At 50.3% G+C, this 20,452-nt stretch overlaps 7 protein-coding genes; 5 read left to right on the top strand and 2 right to left on the bottom strand.

Moving 5' to 3' along the window:
* Positions 1-1,829: 1,829 nt before the first annotated feature.
* Positions 1,830-3,277, top strand: FFUJ_08010 (related to NADH oxidase; the record flags this gene model as incomplete). XM_023578326.1 has 3 exons in its annotated part: positions 1,830-2,023; positions 2,069-2,328; positions 2,373-3,277. The coding sequence occupies 3 exons, from the start codon at positions 1,830-1,832 to the stop codon at positions 3,275-3,277; spliced, it is 1,359 nt and encodes a 452-aa protein (XP_023431153.1).
* Positions 3,278-3,601: 324 nt separating this feature from the next.
* Positions 3,602-5,797, top strand: FFUJ_08009 (related to transcriptional regulator; the record flags this gene model as incomplete). XM_023578325.1 has 4 exons in its annotated part: positions 3,602-3,647; positions 3,695-4,647; positions 4,691-5,298; positions 5,344-5,797. 4 exons carry the CDS (start codon positions 3,602-3,604, stop codon positions 5,795-5,797), a joined length of 2,061 nt encoding a protein of 686 aa, XP_023431152.1.
* A 504-nt stretch (positions 5,798-6,301) lies between these two features.
* On the bottom strand, positions 6,302-7,285 carry FFUJ_08008 (uncharacterized protein; the record flags this gene model as incomplete). The annotated part of the gene is made up of 1 exon (XM_023578324.1): positions 6,302-7,285. The coding sequence occupies one exon, from the start codon at positions 7,283-7,285 to the stop codon at positions 6,302-6,304; it is 984 nt and encodes a 327-aa protein (XP_023431151.1).
* Positions 7,286-8,690: 1,405 nt separating this feature from the next.
* On the top strand, positions 8,691-9,816 carry FFUJ_08007 (uncharacterized protein; the record flags this gene model as incomplete). XM_023578323.1 has 2 exons in its annotated part: positions 8,691-8,855; positions 8,905-9,816. The coding sequence occupies 2 exons, from the start codon at positions 8,691-8,693 to the stop codon at positions 9,814-9,816; spliced, it is 1,077 nt and encodes a 358-aa protein (XP_023431150.1).
* A 537-nt stretch (positions 9,817-10,353) lies between these two features.
* Positions 10,354-11,470, top strand: FFUJ_08006 (uncharacterized protein; the record flags this gene model as incomplete). XM_023578322.1 has 4 exons in its annotated part: positions 10,354-10,423; positions 10,483-10,517; positions 10,569-10,765; positions 10,816-11,470. 4 exons carry the CDS (start codon positions 10,354-10,356, stop codon positions 11,468-11,470), a joined length of 957 nt encoding a protein of 318 aa, XP_023431149.1.
* A 213-nt stretch (positions 11,471-11,683) lies between these two features.
* FFUJ_08005 (uncharacterized protein) lies at positions 11,684-13,542 on the bottom strand (the record flags this gene model as incomplete). XM_023578321.1 has 4 exons in its annotated part: positions 11,684-12,105; positions 12,151-13,117; positions 13,165-13,325; positions 13,374-13,542. The coding sequence occupies 4 exons, from the start codon at positions 13,540-13,542 to the stop codon at positions 11,684-11,686; spliced, it is 1,719 nt and encodes a 572-aa protein (XP_023431148.1).
* Positions 13,543-15,301: 1,759 nt separating this feature from the next.
* Positions 15,302-18,950, top strand: FFUJ_08004 (related to linoleate diol synthase; the record flags this gene model as incomplete). XM_023578320.1 has 6 exons in its annotated part: positions 15,302-15,507; positions 15,557-17,388; positions 17,425-18,179; positions 18,226-18,444; positions 18,494-18,770; positions 18,820-18,950. The coding sequence occupies 6 exons, from the start codon at positions 15,302-15,304 to the stop codon at positions 18,948-18,950; spliced, it is 3,420 nt and encodes a 1,139-aa protein (XP_023431147.1).
* Between the last annotated feature and the right edge of the window lie 1,502 nt (positions 18,951-20,452).

Raw genomic sequence — 20,452 nt, 5'->3', positions numbered from 1 at the left:
TTAATGAGATTTGATGAATGAGGAACAAGCTTTTGGTGGTGGCGATGAGCACTCATTCATTCATGGTGTAAGTCCTGGATTCGCGGTGGTTCCACATTGAGTGATTACCCTATCTCAAGAAATGACGTCCTTACCAACCCCACGATTCTGTTCATCTGCCCGAGCTTCAATGCACTAGGGGAGCAGTGTGGCATATTAGCGATCTCAATACTTCAGGAACAATAGAAAGTCATCATCAAAGAGACATACATACAACAAACGCAGATTACAGAGCAGTCTTGAATCGGTTTAGGTATACGTTGTTTAAAAGCCGCATTTGCCCCACCACCCTTCAGCAGTAGGGCACACAAACTCAAACCAGTCATTCTTTGCAATCAAGAGAACTTTGACTTGCAAAAACTGCAAAATGAGTCAAGCATACCTCAGAAGTAATGTCTCAATTGCTATGCTATGCAAAATGACTTGGTTGGTTGAGTTCGTCTCAGTGAGAGACCCTGCTACTTGGGCGTCGCCAGATATCTTGGACTGAGTCGGCCATACTGAGGTTCTCTACCATCGACAAGAGAGCATGGCACTCTGCAATGGATGAGAAAGACCAAAGAACTCTATTCAGAGCCTTTGGATTCATACAGAGGAGCGTTGGTGAGGACCATCAGAGGCTGACAGTGCCACTGCGGGCAGGGACCCTTGTCACATAGAGTGGCAAACCAACGGTATATAAGCCGTAATCTCCGAAACTCTTTCGTCCTCCGGGACACATTGGTCTAGTTCGTCTACCCGTTAAACTTTGCAGTTCTCTGCAGAGCTCGTCCGTTCGATCGCATACTAACCGGTCAATAGTTGAAACGATACAGAGAAGATTAGCATGGCCCCTGCACTAAGGATGACACGCTCAATCAAAGAGAAGCTACCAATTTTTTTTTTCTCTTTCTTTTTATTCCTCTTTTTTTAAATCTCGTCCTAAGGTTCTTTTTTGGTGTTGAAATGTATTCTTGCGTGGCTGGTAATCGCTCATCTCGCGTCGCGTTGAACAGACATCCGGAGAGTGGGGCCGTAGTTAGCCGGAGCAGGCCGGCGCACGCCGGCCTCGTGGCTCTTAGCCCGACACCTCACTTCAGCCTTTTCAACCTGAAGGATCTATACCAGTTCTATTTCCCAAACCTCAATCTGGAACGGATTGCCATTGACTGTATTCATCATAACTCTTTCGTCTTGTGACCTGATCTAATGTACTACTAATCTGGCTGTCGATTGTTCAGTTGTATCTTAAGATTCGAGGCAGTAGACGAAAGAGGGCCAGGAAGTTCGAGTCCACCGGGCACTCTTTTTCCCGAGAAAATAGTGATAGAAATGTATTAGAACTCCATGAATGATAACTTGTTATTTTCAAGGTTGCTAGTTGCTAATGCTGCATTTGTAATTCGCGCGCGCTGGATGCTGAAGAACGGTCCGACCCAGTGGACTCAACTCCGTGGAACACCGTGGAGTGCAAATCCGGGCGCGCTTGTGCGCTTATCACACAGAGACGTGCTGTTACGGAACGCCATGGATACAACGACGATGGATTGCTTTGGGGCTGTCCCCTGCTATTGAAAGCCCGTGGAGCATTTAATTTGGCTCGGACTCTGCTTCTCGGATCGGACACGTACAAACTGGAGCAGAGTCTCTCCGCAGCGCGGTGTTGCGTACTCAGCTTTGTAATGATGCGGAATTGAGATAATGGTACTCAGGATGTCGCTGTATATAAATGGCGACCGAAATACGTCGTCAAAGAGTTCATTCAACACACAGCTTTAATTACAATCACCACTTCAATCACAATCGTCAAAATGCCCGTCCGCTACACCTCCAAAGACGTCAGTCCTGAGCCCTTGGCCAAAGAACTTCAACTCTATCCCTCTGGCCGAGTCGCAAAGAACAGGTTCCTCAAGTCGCCCATGGCTGAGTCGCTTGCAAGTTGGGATCCCGAGATCGTCTCCAAGAGAGGAATCCCGACCGACGAGCTGATTGAGCTGTACCGACGGTGAGTTCATCGGCGCCGACAGATGATACAGACTGACAATCTTAGATGGGGTGAGGGCAAGAACAATTTTGGCATCGTCGTCACTGGCAATGTAGACATTGATCTCACCTCTGTCGGCGGCGCTGCGTCTCCCGGAATTCCCGTCGATGCTCCATTCGAAGGCGAGCGCTTCGAAAAGTTCAAGCAATTGGCCGCAGCAGCCAAGAAGGACGGCTCTCTGTTCCTCGCTCAGGTAAACCATCCCGGGCGACAGGTTCCCTACAAGTTCAACCCAGTCGCCATCTCAGCCTCTGACGTTCAACTCGGTGAGTCGCTCGCTGCGCTCAACAACACGTACTGACTGTCACAGACCCCAAGATGGGAATGACCTTTGGCAAGCCTCACGCCGCGACAAAGGAGGAAATCGCCCAGATCATCGAGGGTTTCGCCCACGCCGCCGAGTATCTCGAGAAGGCCGGGTTCGACGGCATTGAACTGCACGCAGCTCACGGCTACCTGCTCTCTCAATTCCTCTCGCGAACCACCAACAAGCGCACCGACGAATACGGCACTCAGACGGTTGAAAACAGACTCCGCCTCATTTCCGAAATAGCAAACGCCATCAAGGCGCGCGTCTCATCGACATTTATCGTCAGCGCAAAGCTCAACAGCGTAGAGTTCCAGGACGGCGGCGTGACAGCCGACGAGGCGAGGGAGCTCTGCGAAAGGCTTGAAGCGCTGGGATTCGACTTTGTTGAACTCAGCGGCGGGACCTATGAGCGCATGGCATTGTCGTGGGAGAAAGAGTCGACGAAGCAGCGCGAGGGTTTCTTTCTTGAGTGGGCCGAGACCATCACCAAAGCACTTGATCCAGCGCATAAAATGAAGATCTTTATCGCGGGTGGGCTGAGAACGGTGGGCGCCATGGTGGACGCGCTTGACGTTGTCGATGGCGTTAGTATTGGACGGCCTGCGGCGGCAGAACCGCGTTTGGCTGGGGATATTATCGAAGGACGCATCAAGGGCGCGATCCGACCGACTGAGATGGTTGAGAATGATCTTGGGATGGGTATGGGTGTCGCTGGGGCTCAGTTCGCACAGATTGCAAAGGGCTTTGAACCGCTTGACGCGAGCAACACTGAAGTTGTTCAGACATTTGGCCAGGATATGGGCGCGTGGTATGAGAAGCTCGTACAGGATGGGGACAAGAACGAGTTTGTTCGTGCCATTCAGTATTCGGGGCCCCAAGTTCCGTATGGCACTATGAAGGCTTGATAGATCATGGGTTGATTGAGCTTAGACATGTTTATTAGAGTGTAGGGTATTTATTCCGAGTCATTGATTGTGTTTTTCTGAAACAACTCTTGTCATGTCATGGCGTTTTAAACGGTTCTAAATTTAGGGCTGATGATCGACAGCCTGTTGAGGCTATGTGGAACCCTGCGTTCGGAGGATTTGTCAGCCCTTCAACCTCACTTCATCTCACTGCGCATCTGCAACAAAACTCTCAACATTACCTTCATCAGCTGTACCCGTCATTTTTAACCTCTGAAACTTACGAAAACAAGTCTACAGCTAAATATTTCGCCAGTTATAGCCATGTCTACTGCTGAGACAGATCCTACACCGTCTAATCGTCGCAAAGGTCAGCAACTCGAATTATGAATATGGACCCAGCTGACAAATTCCCAGCATGCGATTTGTGCTTTACGAAAAAGATCAAATGTGACATGCTAAAGCCAGATTGTTCGAATTGCATTCTCTATAATACGAGCTGTCGAACCAGCATCATTAGAAGGAAGCCTAATTCTGCGAGAGTTAGATCAGGGGCTAAGCAACAAGAAGAGTACGCCCCTATTCCTGATTTTGCTGTTCAGATTAGTGACTCTTTCAGGAACAATCGCCAAGAAGGCCTTGAAGCAAGATTAGCTCGTATTGAGGAGCAGCTCCAAATTGTTCTCAACGCTGCCAAAGATGCTCAAAACGCCAGGCCGCAGTCAGATGACCATTCCAGCCCAAGTGACTCAGCGGAATCAGTTCTCAACAACTCCGTAAATTTCGAAGAGATGGCCAAACGGGGATTCGCTTGGAAATTTGACCCAGTTAACCCAGCAGTCTACCAAGGACCTCAACCAAACATTTTGGAATTGCCCCCTCTTGATGAGATTCTACCCATAGTAGACCACTACTTCACAACATTCAACGGCGTCATCCCTCTCTTTCAGCAGCCAGAATTCATGAAGCTTCTAGCGGCATGGTATAAACAACCCGAAACTCGCGACAGAGCTTCTTGGGCGGCTATTCAAACCGTCATGGCCATTGGATATCGCACTCCGCAGCTCTCGCTACGAGACAGTCAATCAGTGCACATTGAAAAGGCAGATCAATGTTTGAGGAATGCACAGACTGTTGTGTCTGAACTTGTCACGCGCGATGAGGATTTACTCGGCGTTCAGATCTTACTAGGTATTGTGATGCTGTTCCAGAATAGTCGTGATCCGAAACCCGCGAGTGTTTTGATTGGAACAGCGGTTAGGCTGGCGCATAGACTCAAGTTGCACTCGCAAGAAGCGGCGATGCAGTTTCCGGCTGCGGAGGTAGAGCAGAGATCGCGAGTGTTTTGGATTGCGTACACTCTTGACAAGGTAAGTTGTTCGAGAGCGTAAAAACAAGAGCTTATGTTAGTAGGACATCTGTCTTCGTGCGCAAACACCTTCATGCCAGTTTGATGAAGACATCGACATAAGTCTCCCTGTACTTGCGCCACCAGATAGCGTTGGTTTGATATGGACGCAAAACGGCCAGGTTCACTTCAACTACCATCGAAAGCGCGTGGAACTCGCTTACATACAAGGCAAAGTATACGATCTTTTGTACTCCAACCGCTCGAGCAAGGTGACAGCCCAAGAGCGACAACGACGGGTATCTCGGCTTCAAGCCATGCTCGATCAGTGGTATGAGCGCATTCCAACCGTCTTCCATATCGAGCATGTCGCTGCGACAGTGGGACCGAGTCAGCTTGTGCAGATGACAAAGATGCACCACGCATTTCTGCTGACGGAAGTGATGATTCATGGTATTTACAGCCATAATGCAGAATGGGTCAAGAGGATCAGCTCTTTTAGTAGAGCTACGATAACTTCTGTTGGAAACTTGGAGAACAGGGGCTTTGATGGTGCTGGAAAGTGTCAGGACCAAGCACCGCCTTTAGCTGAGGGATGGAATCATTGCGTGGAAGTGAGCAGAGGGTGCATGAAGTTATTCCAGGAAGCTACACCAACAGAGTGTCTAATTTGGTATGTCAGTTGCAGAACGTCTCGGGAGACTACTGACCAGCGCAGGCAATGCAGCTGCTCTCATTTCTCAGCGCTCATCGTCCTCCTCGCCAACATGATCCTCAACCCCGGCCACAACTCAATCCATATTGATCAGCACCTCTCAGTAAAGGCGCTCGATCTCTTCGACAAGCTTCTAAAGATAATCGACGACGAAGCGTTCAGAGCATTGCGAAGTGTTGTTGGTGAACTCAGCCAGAGGGCGCAAACGGCTGTGGCGGTATATAGAGAGGAGCTGAAAGGATCAGGGAAGGATGTCTTTGAGGCGCTGAACGTGGATGATGTGGCTGTGCACGAGGTGGATTTCTTACCGGCGGGAGACATGTTTGATGGGCTTGAGGGGCCGTTTGTGGGGTTGGACGGACCGTTTGTCGGATTGAGTGGGGAGCTTGAGCGGGGCTTCGGAGACGGGATGAGCTTCATGGACGGCGGAGTCTTGGACATGGAGTTTATGAGATGAGATGAGATGAGATGAGATGCGACAGACGCTAATCTACATTGGCACAGGAAGGGAAAAAAAGAAGAATCATAAGCTTACCAGTGCGATACGAACAGTCACAATCGTTGAGCGAATGGTGAGAGAGAGAGAAATTGCTTCTATGGTATCTAGTCTAAAGTTCCAAAGTGCGCGACAAAAACAAGAGACAAACAACAAGGATCCAAGGTAAAGACTGACATATTACGGCGATTCTCACCACAAGCAAGGAAAAGGCTGCACCACGACAATTAACCCGCCAGACGCAAGGAAAAGAAAAGAAAAGAAAAGAAAAGAAAAGAGAAGGAAGAGACAGACATCACGACAAATAAATAAATAAAAAGGAAATGGAAAACCAAGCGCCATCCCTCTCCACTGTATGGTCGCGCCTAGGTCGGGAGGACGAGGCCTGTACCAGGTGTCGACGTCGGAGGAATGCTGAGTTCGACGTCGGCAAATCCTGCGACAACGAAAAGACGCTCAAGATGTTCAAGAGGAAGTCCCATGGGGGGAGTCCTCGAACTCGGCCCCTTCAGGAAGCTCGGCCTCGCGTTGCCCAGAAGAAGGGTGGCGGTAGAAGAACCCTTTAGGGATCTGGTAACGCGCCCAAACGTTCAGAGATCGGGGTGCAGGCAGGTAGTATGGAGGTGGGAGGTAGTGTGGGGGAGAGCCTGACAGGCGCAGGTCATCAAGACTCAGCATTACCAGAAACCAGATAGACAGACACGCGGTGAGTTCGTACGGGCCATTTACGGACCATGGAATAGCTTGCCATTCGACATGGCAAGACATGCTAGTGTCGAACACTTTGCCTCGAATGCGCATGACAACGATTTCCTTCGTGCTCATAAGGAACCCATAACGAGTTCGGGCAAGGAGACAGTATTTAGCAAGACGATCAAGGGGCCGTCTAGCTATCGTAGCCTTGTTGCCGCCAATCATACTTGAGTGCCATGCGTTGGCATGCAAACAAATGTTGACGACCAAGGTACGAGCATCAGGCTCGTTGCCGGCCACGTAGGAAAGGGTAGGAGTCTGTCTATCGAATGATCGTCCGGGCTTGACCACGACCGCAGGGAATTGATGACCGAACTGACTGCCCAGAAGGGCCGCACCTTGCTCGATGGGGTCTTCAAGCCGTGGACCCAGGTGTTCAAGGAACATCTTTTTGGCTTCTTCGATGTTGTCGAGATGAAAAGGGCCGCTCTTGGCGCCGCTGGGGGACAGAACCATTTGGCTCAGCATGTCCTTGTAGAGGTCTTCTAGGACCTCAATATTGAAGTCGGTCCATTTCAAGATGGACAAGGCCTTGACAGCATGGCGAGTCGTGTCGCCTCTGGTAGATGATGGAGCGTGCTCAGCGCCGAGGAGCGCGGGGTTTGGTTGCGAGAGAGCATATCGGATTGAAACACTCCGCTTCATGTGTACAGAAAAGTCGGGCATGGGAGTGCCTTGAAAGGTCGGAAGGCTCATGTTTCCCGTTGAGTTCGTGAATAGATAGATGATGTAGTATGGATAAATAACGAGATGCAACAATGCGAGAACCAGAAAATATGTCTAGATTTAGAGGCGAAAGGAAAAATGAATATTTCAACACAGCTGGGGGCAGGACGGATTTATCAGTGTTCATCCAAATGGTCTTGATACTTAACTCATGGACACAGTTCACAGGCCCTGAAGAACCCTTCGCAGTTGTCTCAATAAGAGCGCTAGCGAAATGTGACATGCCCTGTTATCTGACCTACGCGTCCTCACTTCTGCGTCGATACCTAGAGAGACACCACGAAATTCAGAATATCAGTTCTCATATAAGTTCAGAAGAAATTAGGCAGCCCATGAGCCGCACTTCCCGGAGCCGGGAGCAAACACAGGACATTGCGGAACGGGAGTCAGGACAGGGCACTGCCAAACGACAAACAGGTCTGCGTGCCATCGCTACTTAGAAGAGATAGATTCAGGCGGATCACCTTTGAGGGTTTGGTTTAAGATAACGACTCCATGCCTGTTGGTGTAGTGTCGTGGAATTCTTCTTGCCAGACTCATCAGCCTGTGAACCTAACACTTGGTGATAGACTACCGGGAGGTATTGGAAGTGCCAAGAAATACAGTGGACAGCTGGCAATCAGCCATCTACGCCATTAAAAGCTACCGTAAATAACCCAGACCGCTACAACGGCTAGGCAACGAACGTTTGATATGAGACTCAGACCTGCTGTTATGGCGCCGCGGCTTGATTGCTTGAGGTACGCCAAGCTCATCATTTTGTGACATGAAAATTAGGGGGTGGACTGCTGCAGAAAGCGAAGATGCGCTGTATTATGATGAGAGGGGAGCGTTGCTGCGGCATGTTAGTTGGTGTAACAAAGAAATCAGGTTCTCACTGGCGGAGCTGTGAGGTACTGATGGTCAATGCTGACAGCTAATAATACGCTACTGACATTAGAAAGACCGCCAAACGCATAAACCCTGGCGCCGACAAAGAAATTCACGGTCGGTATCTACGTTGCGTTGCGATTTGTGCGTTCAGTTGTTTATTGCCCCCCCTCCCCTTTTGAGATGCTATTTCCGGATTCCTTTTCTTTTCGGGATGATGTTCGAACAAGGAGCTGGCGACAGAAAGAAAACAACAAAGATAGAAGCTTGTTCTGCCTGAACACACTTTTCGCCCTGTGTTTTGGTGTTGTCGGCTCCTAGTTAATAAACACCCCAGGGAAGCCCTTCAAGCCTCCTCTACCTGAAACCAGGACAGCTATACCAGACAGCAAAATATCCTTACCTCCAAACAAACAAACAAACGAACGTCGGGAACTCTTCCAAAACTGTCCTTTGCTCACCATTCGATTTCGTTTCAACACCCGCCACCACTGTATCTTTAACAATGCCTACACTGAAACCGCTACCGGATTGTGAGGGCCCAAAGCTTGAGTGTTTCACCGATGATCTCACCAAGCACGACTTCAAGTTCCTGGAATATCTCGGCTCTGGCTGTCACTCAGCGGTCGTTAAGGCCGAGATCGATGGCAAGATCTACGTCATCAAACTTGTAGGCACCGTGAACAGAATCACCATGCCAGCTGCTAACTCGCCTTCAGTTCTTCCCAGTTTATGTACACGAGCCCAACTTCGAACTGGACCCCATTGACGAAGGCTATTTCGTTGGAAGAGAGGAGAAAGAGCGACTGACCGCCAGCGAAAAGATGCCCCAGTATGTTGTCGACAGTCTACGTCTTCATGCAACTTCCTTCCACAACGAGTGCCGGGCCTTCGGTCGCCTCAAGGAGCTCGGCCAGGAGCATCTTGCCGTCAAAGTGCACGGCTACCTGCGCCTCTATTTACACCAGATCGACGAGCAGATCCAAGTGGCGGTCCAGAACTCCTTACCGGAAGCCATATTCCCTTCAGAAGAAGTGATGGAAATGGAGGACGATGAAGTCGATCTACCCATCATGGCTATCGTCAAAGACTGGATCCCCAACCACCGAACGCCTACAGGTGGAATGACACGAGAAGCGGAACAGAGACAGATCAAGCATCTACCACGTATGCTTCGCAATCTTCGCCAGCTCCACAAATGCGGCATCGTCGTACGCGACCTCAAGTCTCAGCAGTATTACGAAGGCCAGCTGTGTGACTTAAGCCACGCCTGGACGATTCCACACATTTTTGGCCCGGAGGGCAGGATTCGGCCGAGATGGACCTTTGCAAGTATGGCAGCCTGGGACGTGAAGTGTTTCCAGGATATCATCGACGAGGTAAACCTCTCCGCGCCCCGGGCCAAGCCACCTCTCAAAGGAACTGAATTGGTTGCAAAGCGCAACGAAGCGCGCTATAGAAGTCTTCGTCCTCGTCCAGGCATGCAGGGACCTTTCCTCCCTCTGGTCAACTATGATGAAGGCGGCACCTGGAACTTGGACTACTATCCTTCACATGACCCGGGGCTCTTCAAATGGAGGAAAACCCCGAAGCCGACCAAGAAGGAGTCCATTGGCCGTACCCTTAAGTAGCCTGCCGGTCGTTTCTCGATGAAGCGAAAGTCCACTGCCGCCAGAAAAGCCCGACAGGCGAGGAGGGGCAACAGCAAGAGGGGGAAACGATAGACTTCTCACGCAACTCTATTGTCGCTTCTTGAATATGCGTTCAATAGCGGAAATGTATTTTGACGTAATTTATTTTGGAGTTTTAGTTTCGGTGTTTTATGTTGGTGTTGCGATTCTGTTCTTGGTGTGCCTCGCTTTAGAGTTGAGGCTCACGCACGCGTTTTGTTCACTCAGATCATTAGACCATTGTATTCATTTAAAATAGTCCATTATAATCCTGAAATATTTTTTTACAGCATCTCAAGAGCAATAAATGATGATCCCGAGAGTACTGCTGGAAACCGTCCTTGTAAGACCACCACCCAACACCGATCACCGCCGTAAATGGTCCGGAGGCGGGTTTAGCCCGGAACATTAAATTCCCGCTCGGCCCATTCCTGGAATACATCATTCCCTCCATGGCAGTCTACAACCCCAAGTCTATCGCGACAATTCCTTACAAAAATGCTATCACCGGCGATATCCTCTACAGCTTCTACTCCCGGTCGGGCCAGAGCTTCTTGCGAGCCCTGTAGTAAGTGACAAGACGTCGAGCGCCGGTTCCAGCTGGCTTATCCGTATCCAAACCCGTAGGATTGCGAAAGGTCCGATGCTCAGGAGAATACCCGGTGTGTTCGAAATGCACCGTTTCTAATCGAGGATGTATCTACTCTTTGCAGAAACGCGCTGGCAGACCAAAGAGGCCCTGCGTGATAGCGCGCGCGCCGTTCAGTCCTGCTCGGGAGGACGATCGCGGGCCGTCACCAGCGCAGTCGAATACCCCCCGAATAACGATCGCTACAGAAGAGCGACCGACCCCCGACGAAGCTAATACAGATATACCGCCATACCTCGTGGACTTTGAGAGCTTTGCGCCGTGAGAACCTGTCGAAAGAGCCGCCCTTTTCGCTTTCTAACCCTCCGCAGTGCGCAATCTCACAGCGACATCCTCACACAGACAGACATCAACGCTTCATGCGCATGCCTGTCGATCCTCTATCTGCTCCTCAATCGCCTCGGAGTCCGTACCGAACTAATTGTCACCGATGATCTAACTACTCTTCGAAATACATTCGAGCGCGCAACAGATGTTCTAGAATGCTCAAAGTGCCCAATGCGCTTCGCATCCGTGCTGCAAAATGCGGGCATCTTGGGCATTCTATGCGTCTGCATCGCCGAGTCCTACGTTAGGCTCACCAAGGCGATTGATGCAAGGGCAATTGAAGCGACCCGCAAGGGAGAAAAGTTAAAAGTCGCGCTCAATCCCCTGGGTCAGTCACTCACCGCGGGCGAAGCCGTGTTGGTGCCGATTGAAGTGTCGCCCGAACAGTGGAAGAGTCTCATGTACAATGTCGTCAAATCGGAGATATTCGGCATTGAGAACCATCGCGACAAGTCGTTCGTCGCGTTCATTGAGCGGTTGGAAGAGCGACAGGCGAGATGGCGTACGCTGCCTACAGCGCCTGACTGCCCGCCAACGAACCAGTCTGCTTGCTCGTCTTCGGATGAACTGCCGCTCTGCTTAACCATCACGAAGGCGGCGAGAAAGGTCCTTGACCAGATAGCTTCTGCTTTGGAGTGACGAAGAGAACGCGCAGATGAGATTCGGTGAAGGACACGGCTGGCTAGCACTTTTCTCGAGATGATTGAAGATAAGAACCCCCCAAATTGGTACAATATTAGCCTAGAAATTGTAAGATCATCCCTTCTTGTTACACCTGTCAACCAAATTACCCTCAATACCGTACATCCAAGCAACCGTATCGCCAACTTTCCCGTCCCGTACAAAGCTCTACTACTGAACAATTGCAGGATGCAGAGCGCCCTTGAAATGAGGATTGAAGTCATACGTCTGATGTCTCTTATCATCCTCCCAGATCAACGTATCCCCCTCGGAATGGATCTTGAAGTGCGATTCAGTCAACTTCTGCGCCTTCGCATCCTCCGACAGACCCTCAATCTCCTTCTCATTATACACCAAAGCCTTGTCACGGCCCTTGAAGCAGGCATTCGACTTGTCGCCGTGGTTGTTTCCAGGCGTGTAGCTTGAGAACTCCTGCAGTCGGTCTAGAAGAGATTGATGCAGGACTGCGCCGCGCGGAATGTCGCGGTATGAACCTTTGTTGGGGGGGAATGTAACGGGTTTCCAGCCGAGGAGCTTGACGTTGGCGTCTGTTGTGTCGTCGAGTTCCCAGCGTGTTAAGAAAGGGAGCCATTCTGGGACGTGTCAGCTGGGATTGAGATGATCTGGGAGGGACTTACCCATGAACTTCCACATGAGGACTTTGAAGAAGGCTGTTCCGTAGCCAAAAGCGAGACAGTCGTGCATGAATCCATGCGTCGCTTCTCTCCGCTTCGCAGGATCTTCCATACTCCTCTCAAATGGCTTGAGGCTATGGCACCAATGCACTCCCGCCTGCAGCGACTTATCCATCTCGCCACACTTCTTGACCTCACGAATCATCCACTCAAGGGGGATGTCACTCATCTGGAACCTATCTTTGTTCAGGTTCTGACTCGCCTTGCCAGCTTTCCTCGTCAGCCACGCGTTCTTGATCCGGCCCCAGAAAGACGGCTTCTCAGCTTCATCTTCCTGCTCATCAGGCTGTGCGGGCCATCCGCCGCCGACATCGCCGTGATTGCCTGGGAACCAGACTTCCTTGATGTCCTCTTCATCATCGTGGCTGTGCACTGCGGCTCTAATGTCCTGCGCCAACAGAGCGGGCTTGAACTTGACGCGACGCTCGTCAACGGCTACAGCATGACGAACATGCGTCGCTGTACCTGTAACAGGAACTGGCATCTTTGCTTTACGCTCGAGAACAGCGACGGAGGCGACGCAGTCCCAGATTCCGAGGAAGAACACCTTGATGTTCTCCTCTTCGCCGGCGCGGTTCGTCTCCTTGCGACAGAATGTCTGGCTGAACGCCTCAATCTCGTTGGAAGCATCCTGAGTTTCTTCACTGACATCTTCAGGCTTTGTGCCCAGAAGCTGTGTCGTGTCGAAATTTGCTGGCTCTTCTGTGTCTGAGCTGCCGTGCTTGGAAGCGCACTGCGCATGCTCGCTGTCTTTTATCTCGCCCTGGAGGTAGCGCTGATAAAGACGGTAGGCGAAGGGGACCATCTCCTCGTTGCCTTTGCAGAGAAGGCCGACCTTGTTGACCATTCTGGCGAGGAACTTGGCTGTGTAGGCGCCTCGGCTGAAGCCAAAGACGTAGATCTTTGCGTTCTTTGCGATGTCAATTGAGGAGCTCGATATTAAGAGATGTGACTTACAGTTTCATAGTAACGCATGAGAAAACGATAGCCAGCAATGACGTGAGCGTCAAAAGTGGTGCCAAAGCCTTGGTCGATAGTCTTTGAGATGTTACTCCCAAATTCACCAAGGATGCCCTTGTTCACAGACGTCTCATTGATGTCATATGTACCAATTCCAGCTATGCACAGTTAATAACCATATCTCAACTCAATGGCTGTCATCTTACTCTGGTAGTAGTGGAACTGGTTCTTGTTGTTTCGATCCAACTTTCGAAGGATCTTGACAACATTGGTATCGGCATTGGAGCCACTGAACGTGTTTCCCGTGCCGTCAAAGCACAGGATGAGCTTCTTGGGCTCAGTAGAGTCGGTGCTTTCGTTCTCAGCATGAGGCATCTTTGGAAGAAGAATGATGGGGGAGTTTCCAAGGTGAGACGGGAACTCAGTGTCTGGGGGCCAGCTAGGCTTCCTTTATGCGGAGACAACCAAGTTCCTTGCGTGGCTTTTGATTGTGCCACTGGGTTACCGGCCCGTGCAGCATAGCACACCTGCAACGGGAGGAGAGATGTATACGGTACGGAGAGTGAGATATTCACATGCATTGTTGTCTCCTCCCTTACGAGAATGAATGAAGGGATGCTAATCGGAGAATATTGATTCGTCCTTGGCATTTCGGTTCAGCCAGCCACAAGAATGCCGATTTTTCCTCAGTTGGGTGAATTGTCAGGTCAAGGGACAGCTCGGGGAGGGGGAAGAGAGGAGAATTGAGTGAGCATGTTGTGATACGGTGCGGCTGAGACTTGATTTCTGTTTGGGGTCTGTTGCAGTTGATGCTCGACACGCCACAATTCCATTGTTGGTGGTTGGAGGTTGAACGGCGGGGAGATATGCACGACTCCGGTCTTGTGAAAGTCGGTGACTGTTGTAGCTGCATGGAGGTACTTGGCTTGGACCCTGATGTTTTGGAGAAAGGTTCTGTATTGGTTGATTTTGCTTCTTTTGTCGCGGTGAGATTCATGTAATAAAAGGAGTGTTATTGCAGAGTGCAGATCAGCGGTGTTAGATAGAGTCTAGAGATCTGAGATGAGAAGAGATTGACGGGAGGGGTTGATACCAAGACGATCTCGAGCTTCTTTGGTTTGTGTAACTTGAAATAAGCAATTGATTTGATTCAACCGATAATAGCCTGAAGATATGTCATGATATGATCCCAGCTCGACCATCAGTACACAACTTGTCTCACCCATATCTCTCAATGTCTTCCGATCCCCAGCTCACAGCATAAACATTCAGATCTAGATTCTCTTTCCTTTTCTCCTCTCCCCTCACAGTCCATGTATTTCCAAGCACCAGCAAATCAAACAACACATGAACTGCAGGTCTCACAACCCCTCACTTGACAACATCCCCCCAGCTGAGACATTAGCTCACTCCGACACCTGCTATTTGCCGGACGGCCCGATGGCGATCATTCGTAGCGTTGCACGGCATAAACGCCCGTCAGCAAATGTCTAGCTTCGGCAGATCTAGCTCCAGCCAATTGTGGACGCGCTGGTTGGCCGGAACGGACCGCCTGCATTGGCGGTAAAGCTAGGAGATTTTGATGGGAAAAAGGTTATCTAGATGAGGTGAGATGTCACGTAGATCGGAAACGTAGCTTAATTCAACTTGAACGCTTATAGAGAGGAATATGGGACAGTTAATGAATCATGAGAAAATCAAAGGAATGTAGAGCACAGGCTTGGTAATTGAAATGTCAGATCATCTTTGAGGCCGCTGCACACCCTCTTTTCCAAACATGAAAGATCTCGCATCAAGGTCTCACAAAAGGCAATAGCCTGTGAGACATTGCTTCTCGCCAACCCCTCATTCTCAGAGCTTCATCCCGGTACAGCTGTACGCCAGCTTATCACCTTCCGTCATTGTCCCAGCTCGCATCCCGCGTTGGCAATACGAGAGCTTGCATTGGACAGACTATGTTATCAGCTCTCGCTGTACCAAACGCCACTTACACTCCAAAGTCCGCGATGTGGTTACCGCTCGTGAAAGAAGCTACAAGTGACATGTTTGGTATAAAGCATGGGGGGATGAAGATGCCCGTGAAGAATGTTGGAACTGGTTTCTCCTCTTTGCACACGCTTCTTCTTTCTTCATCATGTCGTTCAATGAAAAGTTTCAGGCTGGTGAGTCGTACGGGGACTCTAAGGAGGATCCGGCGAGTCTGCTGAATAACCCTGAGAAACTCGTTGCGGACCTCATGAAGGACTTTGCTGGTGTTCGAAGCCAAGCTAGTCCTGCTCAACTCCTCGGCCTTGTCAAGGAACTTCTCCAAAAGGGCCAGCCTCTTGATGACAAGAAGGGGTAAGTCACTCATCTACATCATATCCCAGAGCACGACTAACAAGCGTAGAACTACTGAACTCCTCATCGGTATCCTCACTGCCCTTCCTGCATCCTCCAAAGCTCGCACAGCTCTCACAAACAAACTCATCGACACCCTCTGGGGCAACCTTCAACACCCGCCATTGAGCTACGTCGGCGGCGATGTCAAGTACGATGTCGTCAACTCTGATAAGCCAGCCCACAAGCATAACTGCGACCTCTACGATACAATTGAGTTCAAAGTCCCAGGCACTGATGTTCTTCTTCGAGAGCAAGTGCCCCAAGCTCCAGATGGTCTGCATCAGTACCGCATGCCAGACGGTAGCTTCAACAACATCCTTGAGCCTAACCTAGGCAGAGCTGGTACACCGTATGCCAAGTCTGTCAAGTCAGAGAAGAGACTTCACGGTGTTAAGCCTGACCCTGGTTTGTTGTTTGATCTTCTCATGGCGAGAGATGAGACGACGTTTCAGGAGAATCCAGCGGGTATCTCGTCAATGCTGTTTTACCACGCTGCGATTATCATTCACGATATCTTCCGTACAAACCGTACAGATATGAACAAGTCTGATACCTCGTCGTATCTTGATCTTGCGCCGCTGTATGGTTCTTCACTGAAGGATCAGCTTGAGATTCGTACCATGGAGAAGGGCAAGCTTAAGCCTGATACCTTTCACGAGAAGCGTCTTCTTGGTCAACCAGCTGGTGTCAACGTCATGCTTGTACTGTACAGCCGTTTCCACAATTACGTGGCTGACATTCTGCTGAAGATCAATGAGAATGGACGCTTCTCAATGTCAGTACCGGCTAACGCTTCCGAGGAAGAAAAGGCAAAGGCTATTGCAAAGCAAGATCACGATCTCTTCAATGTAGCTCGTCTGATAACTGGTGGCTTGTACATCAACATCTGCTTGCACGACTATCTTCGTGCCATCACCAACACTCACCACTCCGCGAGTGACTGGACTCTCGATCCTCGTGTTGCAATTGACAAGCAATTCGACGGCGACGGTGTCCCTCGAGGTGTTGGCAACCAAGTCAGCGTTGAGTTCAACCTCCTCTACCGCTTCCACTCTTGCATCTCCAAGCGAGACGAGAAATGGATCAACAACTTCTTCCTCAAACTGTTCCCCGGCCGCAAGGCTGAGGATCTCCAGGACGTCAGCTGGACTGAACTTGGACAGGCTCTGCTCACTTTTGAGAAAAACACTCCCAAGGACCCTAGCGTTCGTACCTTTGATGGCCTTGAGCGTCAGGCTGACGGTACTTTCAAAGATGAGGATCTTGTCCGTATTCTCAAGGACGCCATGGAGGATCCTGCTGGAACTTTCGGTGCTCGTATGGTCCCCAAGGCTCTCAAGGTCGTTGAGGTTCTGGGCATCATTCAGGGCCGCAAGTGGCAGTGTGCTTCGTTGAATGAGTTCAGAGAGTTCTTTGGTCTTAAGCGCTATGATTCGTTCAGCGAGATCAACTCGAACCCTGATATTGCGAATATTCTGGAGAAGTTGTACACTGATCCTGACATGGTTGAGTTGTATCCTGGTCTCATGATCGAGGACATCAAGCCCCAGCGCAACCCTGGCTCTGGTATCATGCCAACTTACTCTGTCGGTCGAGCTGTTCTGTCTGACGCTGTTACCCTCGTGCGATCAGACAGGTTCAACACCATTGACTACACCGTGTCGAACCTCACTGCCTGGGGTTACAACGAAGTCCAGCAGGACTACAAGACTCTTGGTGGTTCAATGCTCTACAAGCTCATCCAGCGCGGTGTACCAAACTGGTTCCCATTCAACTCCATCGCAGTCATGCAGCCCATGTACACCAAGAAGGCCAACGAGCAGATCGCCAAGGAGATCGGTACTTTTGACCAGTACACTCTCGATGATCCCAAGGCACCCCCTAAGGTCGCCGTTCTCACCTCAGGACCCGCTATCAAGCAGATCCTCAGCAACACAAAGCAATACGTCGTCCCCTGGCTCAAGCCTCTCAACACTCTGTTCCCGGGGAAGAAGGACTTTGGCTGGTTCATGCTTGCGGGCGATCAGCCTCAGAACTACACTCACCGCGCCAACTTTTCCAAGGCGATGAGCAAGATTCCCAACATGCACAATGCAGTCCACGCGTTTATTGAGCGCGAGGGTACCAAGCTCATCAACAAGGAGACCTTCACTCTCAAGAAGGGTCTTGACCAGATCGACATTATTCGCGATGTCGCTATTCCTCTCAACACACAGCTTCTCGCTGATCTGTTCTACTTTGATCTTAGAACCGATGAGAATCCAGATGGTAAACTTGGTGTTGCAGAGCTGTACCGCAGTCTTCTCGACATCCGTATCTGGGGCGTCAACAACAATGATCCCGCCCAGGCATGGAACCGTCGTCGTCGTGCTCAAGAGGGTGCCAAGAGAATGATTGAGACGACAAAGACTATCGTCGCGGAGGCTGACGCTGGACGTCCTCGGGGTATCGGACTGGTATCTGCCGTTGCTAACAGGATCGGCGCCAGATCTTACCTCAAGAAGGACTCGCTGCGATCTTGTGGTCTCAAGCTTGTGGAGGAGTTGCTTGCTCAGGGAAATAATGTTGATCAGGTCACGGATAACCTCTGGCTTACTGCCTTTGGTGGTATTGGTGTTCCCGTCACTGCTGTAAGTTGAGTGACAAGATGGAAGATCATGTGCTGATGATGTGTAGTTCTACGAGGTTCTGTCGTTCTTCCTTCGTCCTGAGAATGAGGCTATCTGGGCTGAGGTCCAGGCCATTGCTCAGAAAGGTGATGATGCTGCTCTTCACGCCTACGTCGCTGAAGCTCAGCGTATGACGAGCTCCCAGCGCAACGTCCGTGTTGCGACAGCACCAGGCGAGGTACAAGGCCAACCCATCCAACCTGGCACCGCCGTCGTTCTCATGCTCGTAAGTTACACTCTCACCTCACAAGCTTATCATGTCTAACAATGAACAGGGCGAGGCTGGCCGTAATCCTAAGGAGGTTCCCGACGCGGGCAAGTTCAACCCCCAGCGCAAGAAAGAAGACGTCTCAGCCTTCAGCTACGGCCAACACGAATGCATCGCCAAAGACGTCGCCCTCGCCTTCGTCACAGGCCTCATCAAGCTCGTCGCCGACCTCAAGGAGCTTCGACCTGCTCCTGGACAGATGGGAACTGTCAAGACTATCCAGGTTGGCACTGAGAAGGCTTACCTCAACGATAGCTGGTCATACCTCGGCTTTGACGCAAGCAGTAAGTTTTTGAGTCCCTGGTGTGTGGTAATGGTGCTAATGATGTGTAGCTTGGAAGGTTCACTTCAACGGGCATGGAAGGGGTCAGTTTGAGGGGGAGAGGGTTCCGACGAAGAGTACCCCTATTCAGGAGTATTATTACTTGCTTCAGAAGAGAAAGGATGAGATTTTGGGGAAATAGGCTTTATTTCCTTTAGTCAGAGAAGTCTTGAATGATTAACGATCGTTATGAATCAGTTATGGAACTCAGTTACCTGTTATCCCTGAGTGACATATGAGGCGTTAGTCGTCACTCGGTCACCTACTGTCGCCACCTCGTTCTCATCCGCTTAACAAGGGAGCGCGCTGCCTCCTTAGCTTGAAGGGTCGGTGCTCCCTCACCTCTCGATGGTTCTCTAGGAGATTGGGGTCCGCTAACTGTCACTGAGCCTCTTATCTTTGTGCATACTTCTATTTTGTGTGGCTAAGCTAATCTAGCTTGAGTTTGATCTGATCTCTAGCATCTGAGCGTCTCCTCCACCTCATTGTATAAGGAGACTCGGGGGTTCTCTCCTAGGCCATTGCTTCTTCAGAAGACCAATTTGAGCCGCCTATCAACGATCATGGCTCTTTTATTTTATTCTGGATCCAGTCCGACCAGACGTGACTCTAGTTTGGTATTGACTCCTGCTTCTGAACGCCCCCGCTACCTTCTTGCAGGCTCCCTCTGTGCTTCATTGATGCTTCAGGACGGCTCCGAGTCATTTATCAAGGAAACGGAGCTGTACAGTCAACCAAGATTCACATCCGCAACTCCATATAGCTACTCAAACTCTCGTTGAGTAGCCCACATGATGCCCAAGAGACCGGGCTCCTCGCACCGCAGACGATGTCAAGTATGATACCCTAATGGACGAGTGCGCCACCTCTTTTCGAGGGCATTTTGGAGCCTGTAAGGGACTCATTTGTATACTCTAGTTCGCTTGGGATCGGGGCAATTGGAAGCCTATCAATCCAGTTCTTTTTGGTCTTGGTCGTGGTCTGCATCTGCATCTCCAGCATCCAGTGCCACCGGATCAAGTTATAGCCCAGGCACTGGATGAGTTTAAACACAGATCGGACTGTTAAAAAGCCCCTTTCTTGTTTACCTCAAATTAGTTCACAGTCTCTCGCATATGAACATCACTACCAATGCGTCTTCCTCTCCATCACTCAGCTTTGCTACGACCCGAGTAACGCCAGTACAGCTTGATATGAAGTTGAAAGCCAGCTACAAGTTTTACAAACAGCAATTTGGCGGTCTATGACTTACGTTTTGACCAAGAGGGGTCTTTCCAATCAGTTCTTGGGCACAATATACTCGTTGTCTATGATCAAAGAATACCACGTACACTCGAAAACTTCGAAGCTACCCGATTCAACACTGGCCACCATGACCGGCGAAGCTCACCCAAGTCTTTAAATTCCCTCACAACCTTATAACATGACTCATTGAATGTGCTGGGTTGCCATCCCCTTATGCATGTCTCTACAGACTAGTTCCCACTGACCACTCGTAGACCACGAAGATGCCGACTCTCAGCCATTTAACTCAGCAGCGAGTCTACGTCAATCGCTCAGCCTTTAATCATTGAGTAAGAAACTCTAGAGTAGAGATCGAGGTCCATCCGGTGAAGGAAGAACGAAGGTCGCAGTCCACACTAA

The sequence above is a fragment of the Fusarium fujikuroi genome, chromosome FFUJ_chr05, assembly GCF_900079805.1.
Source record: "Fusarium fujikuroi IMI 58289 draft genome, chromosome FFUJ_chr05".
Lineage (NCBI taxonomy): Eukaryota > Fungi > Ascomycota > Sordariomycetes > Hypocreales > Nectriaceae > Fusarium > Fusarium fujikuroi.
This window is presented reverse-complemented; position numbering and strand designations above follow the sequence as displayed.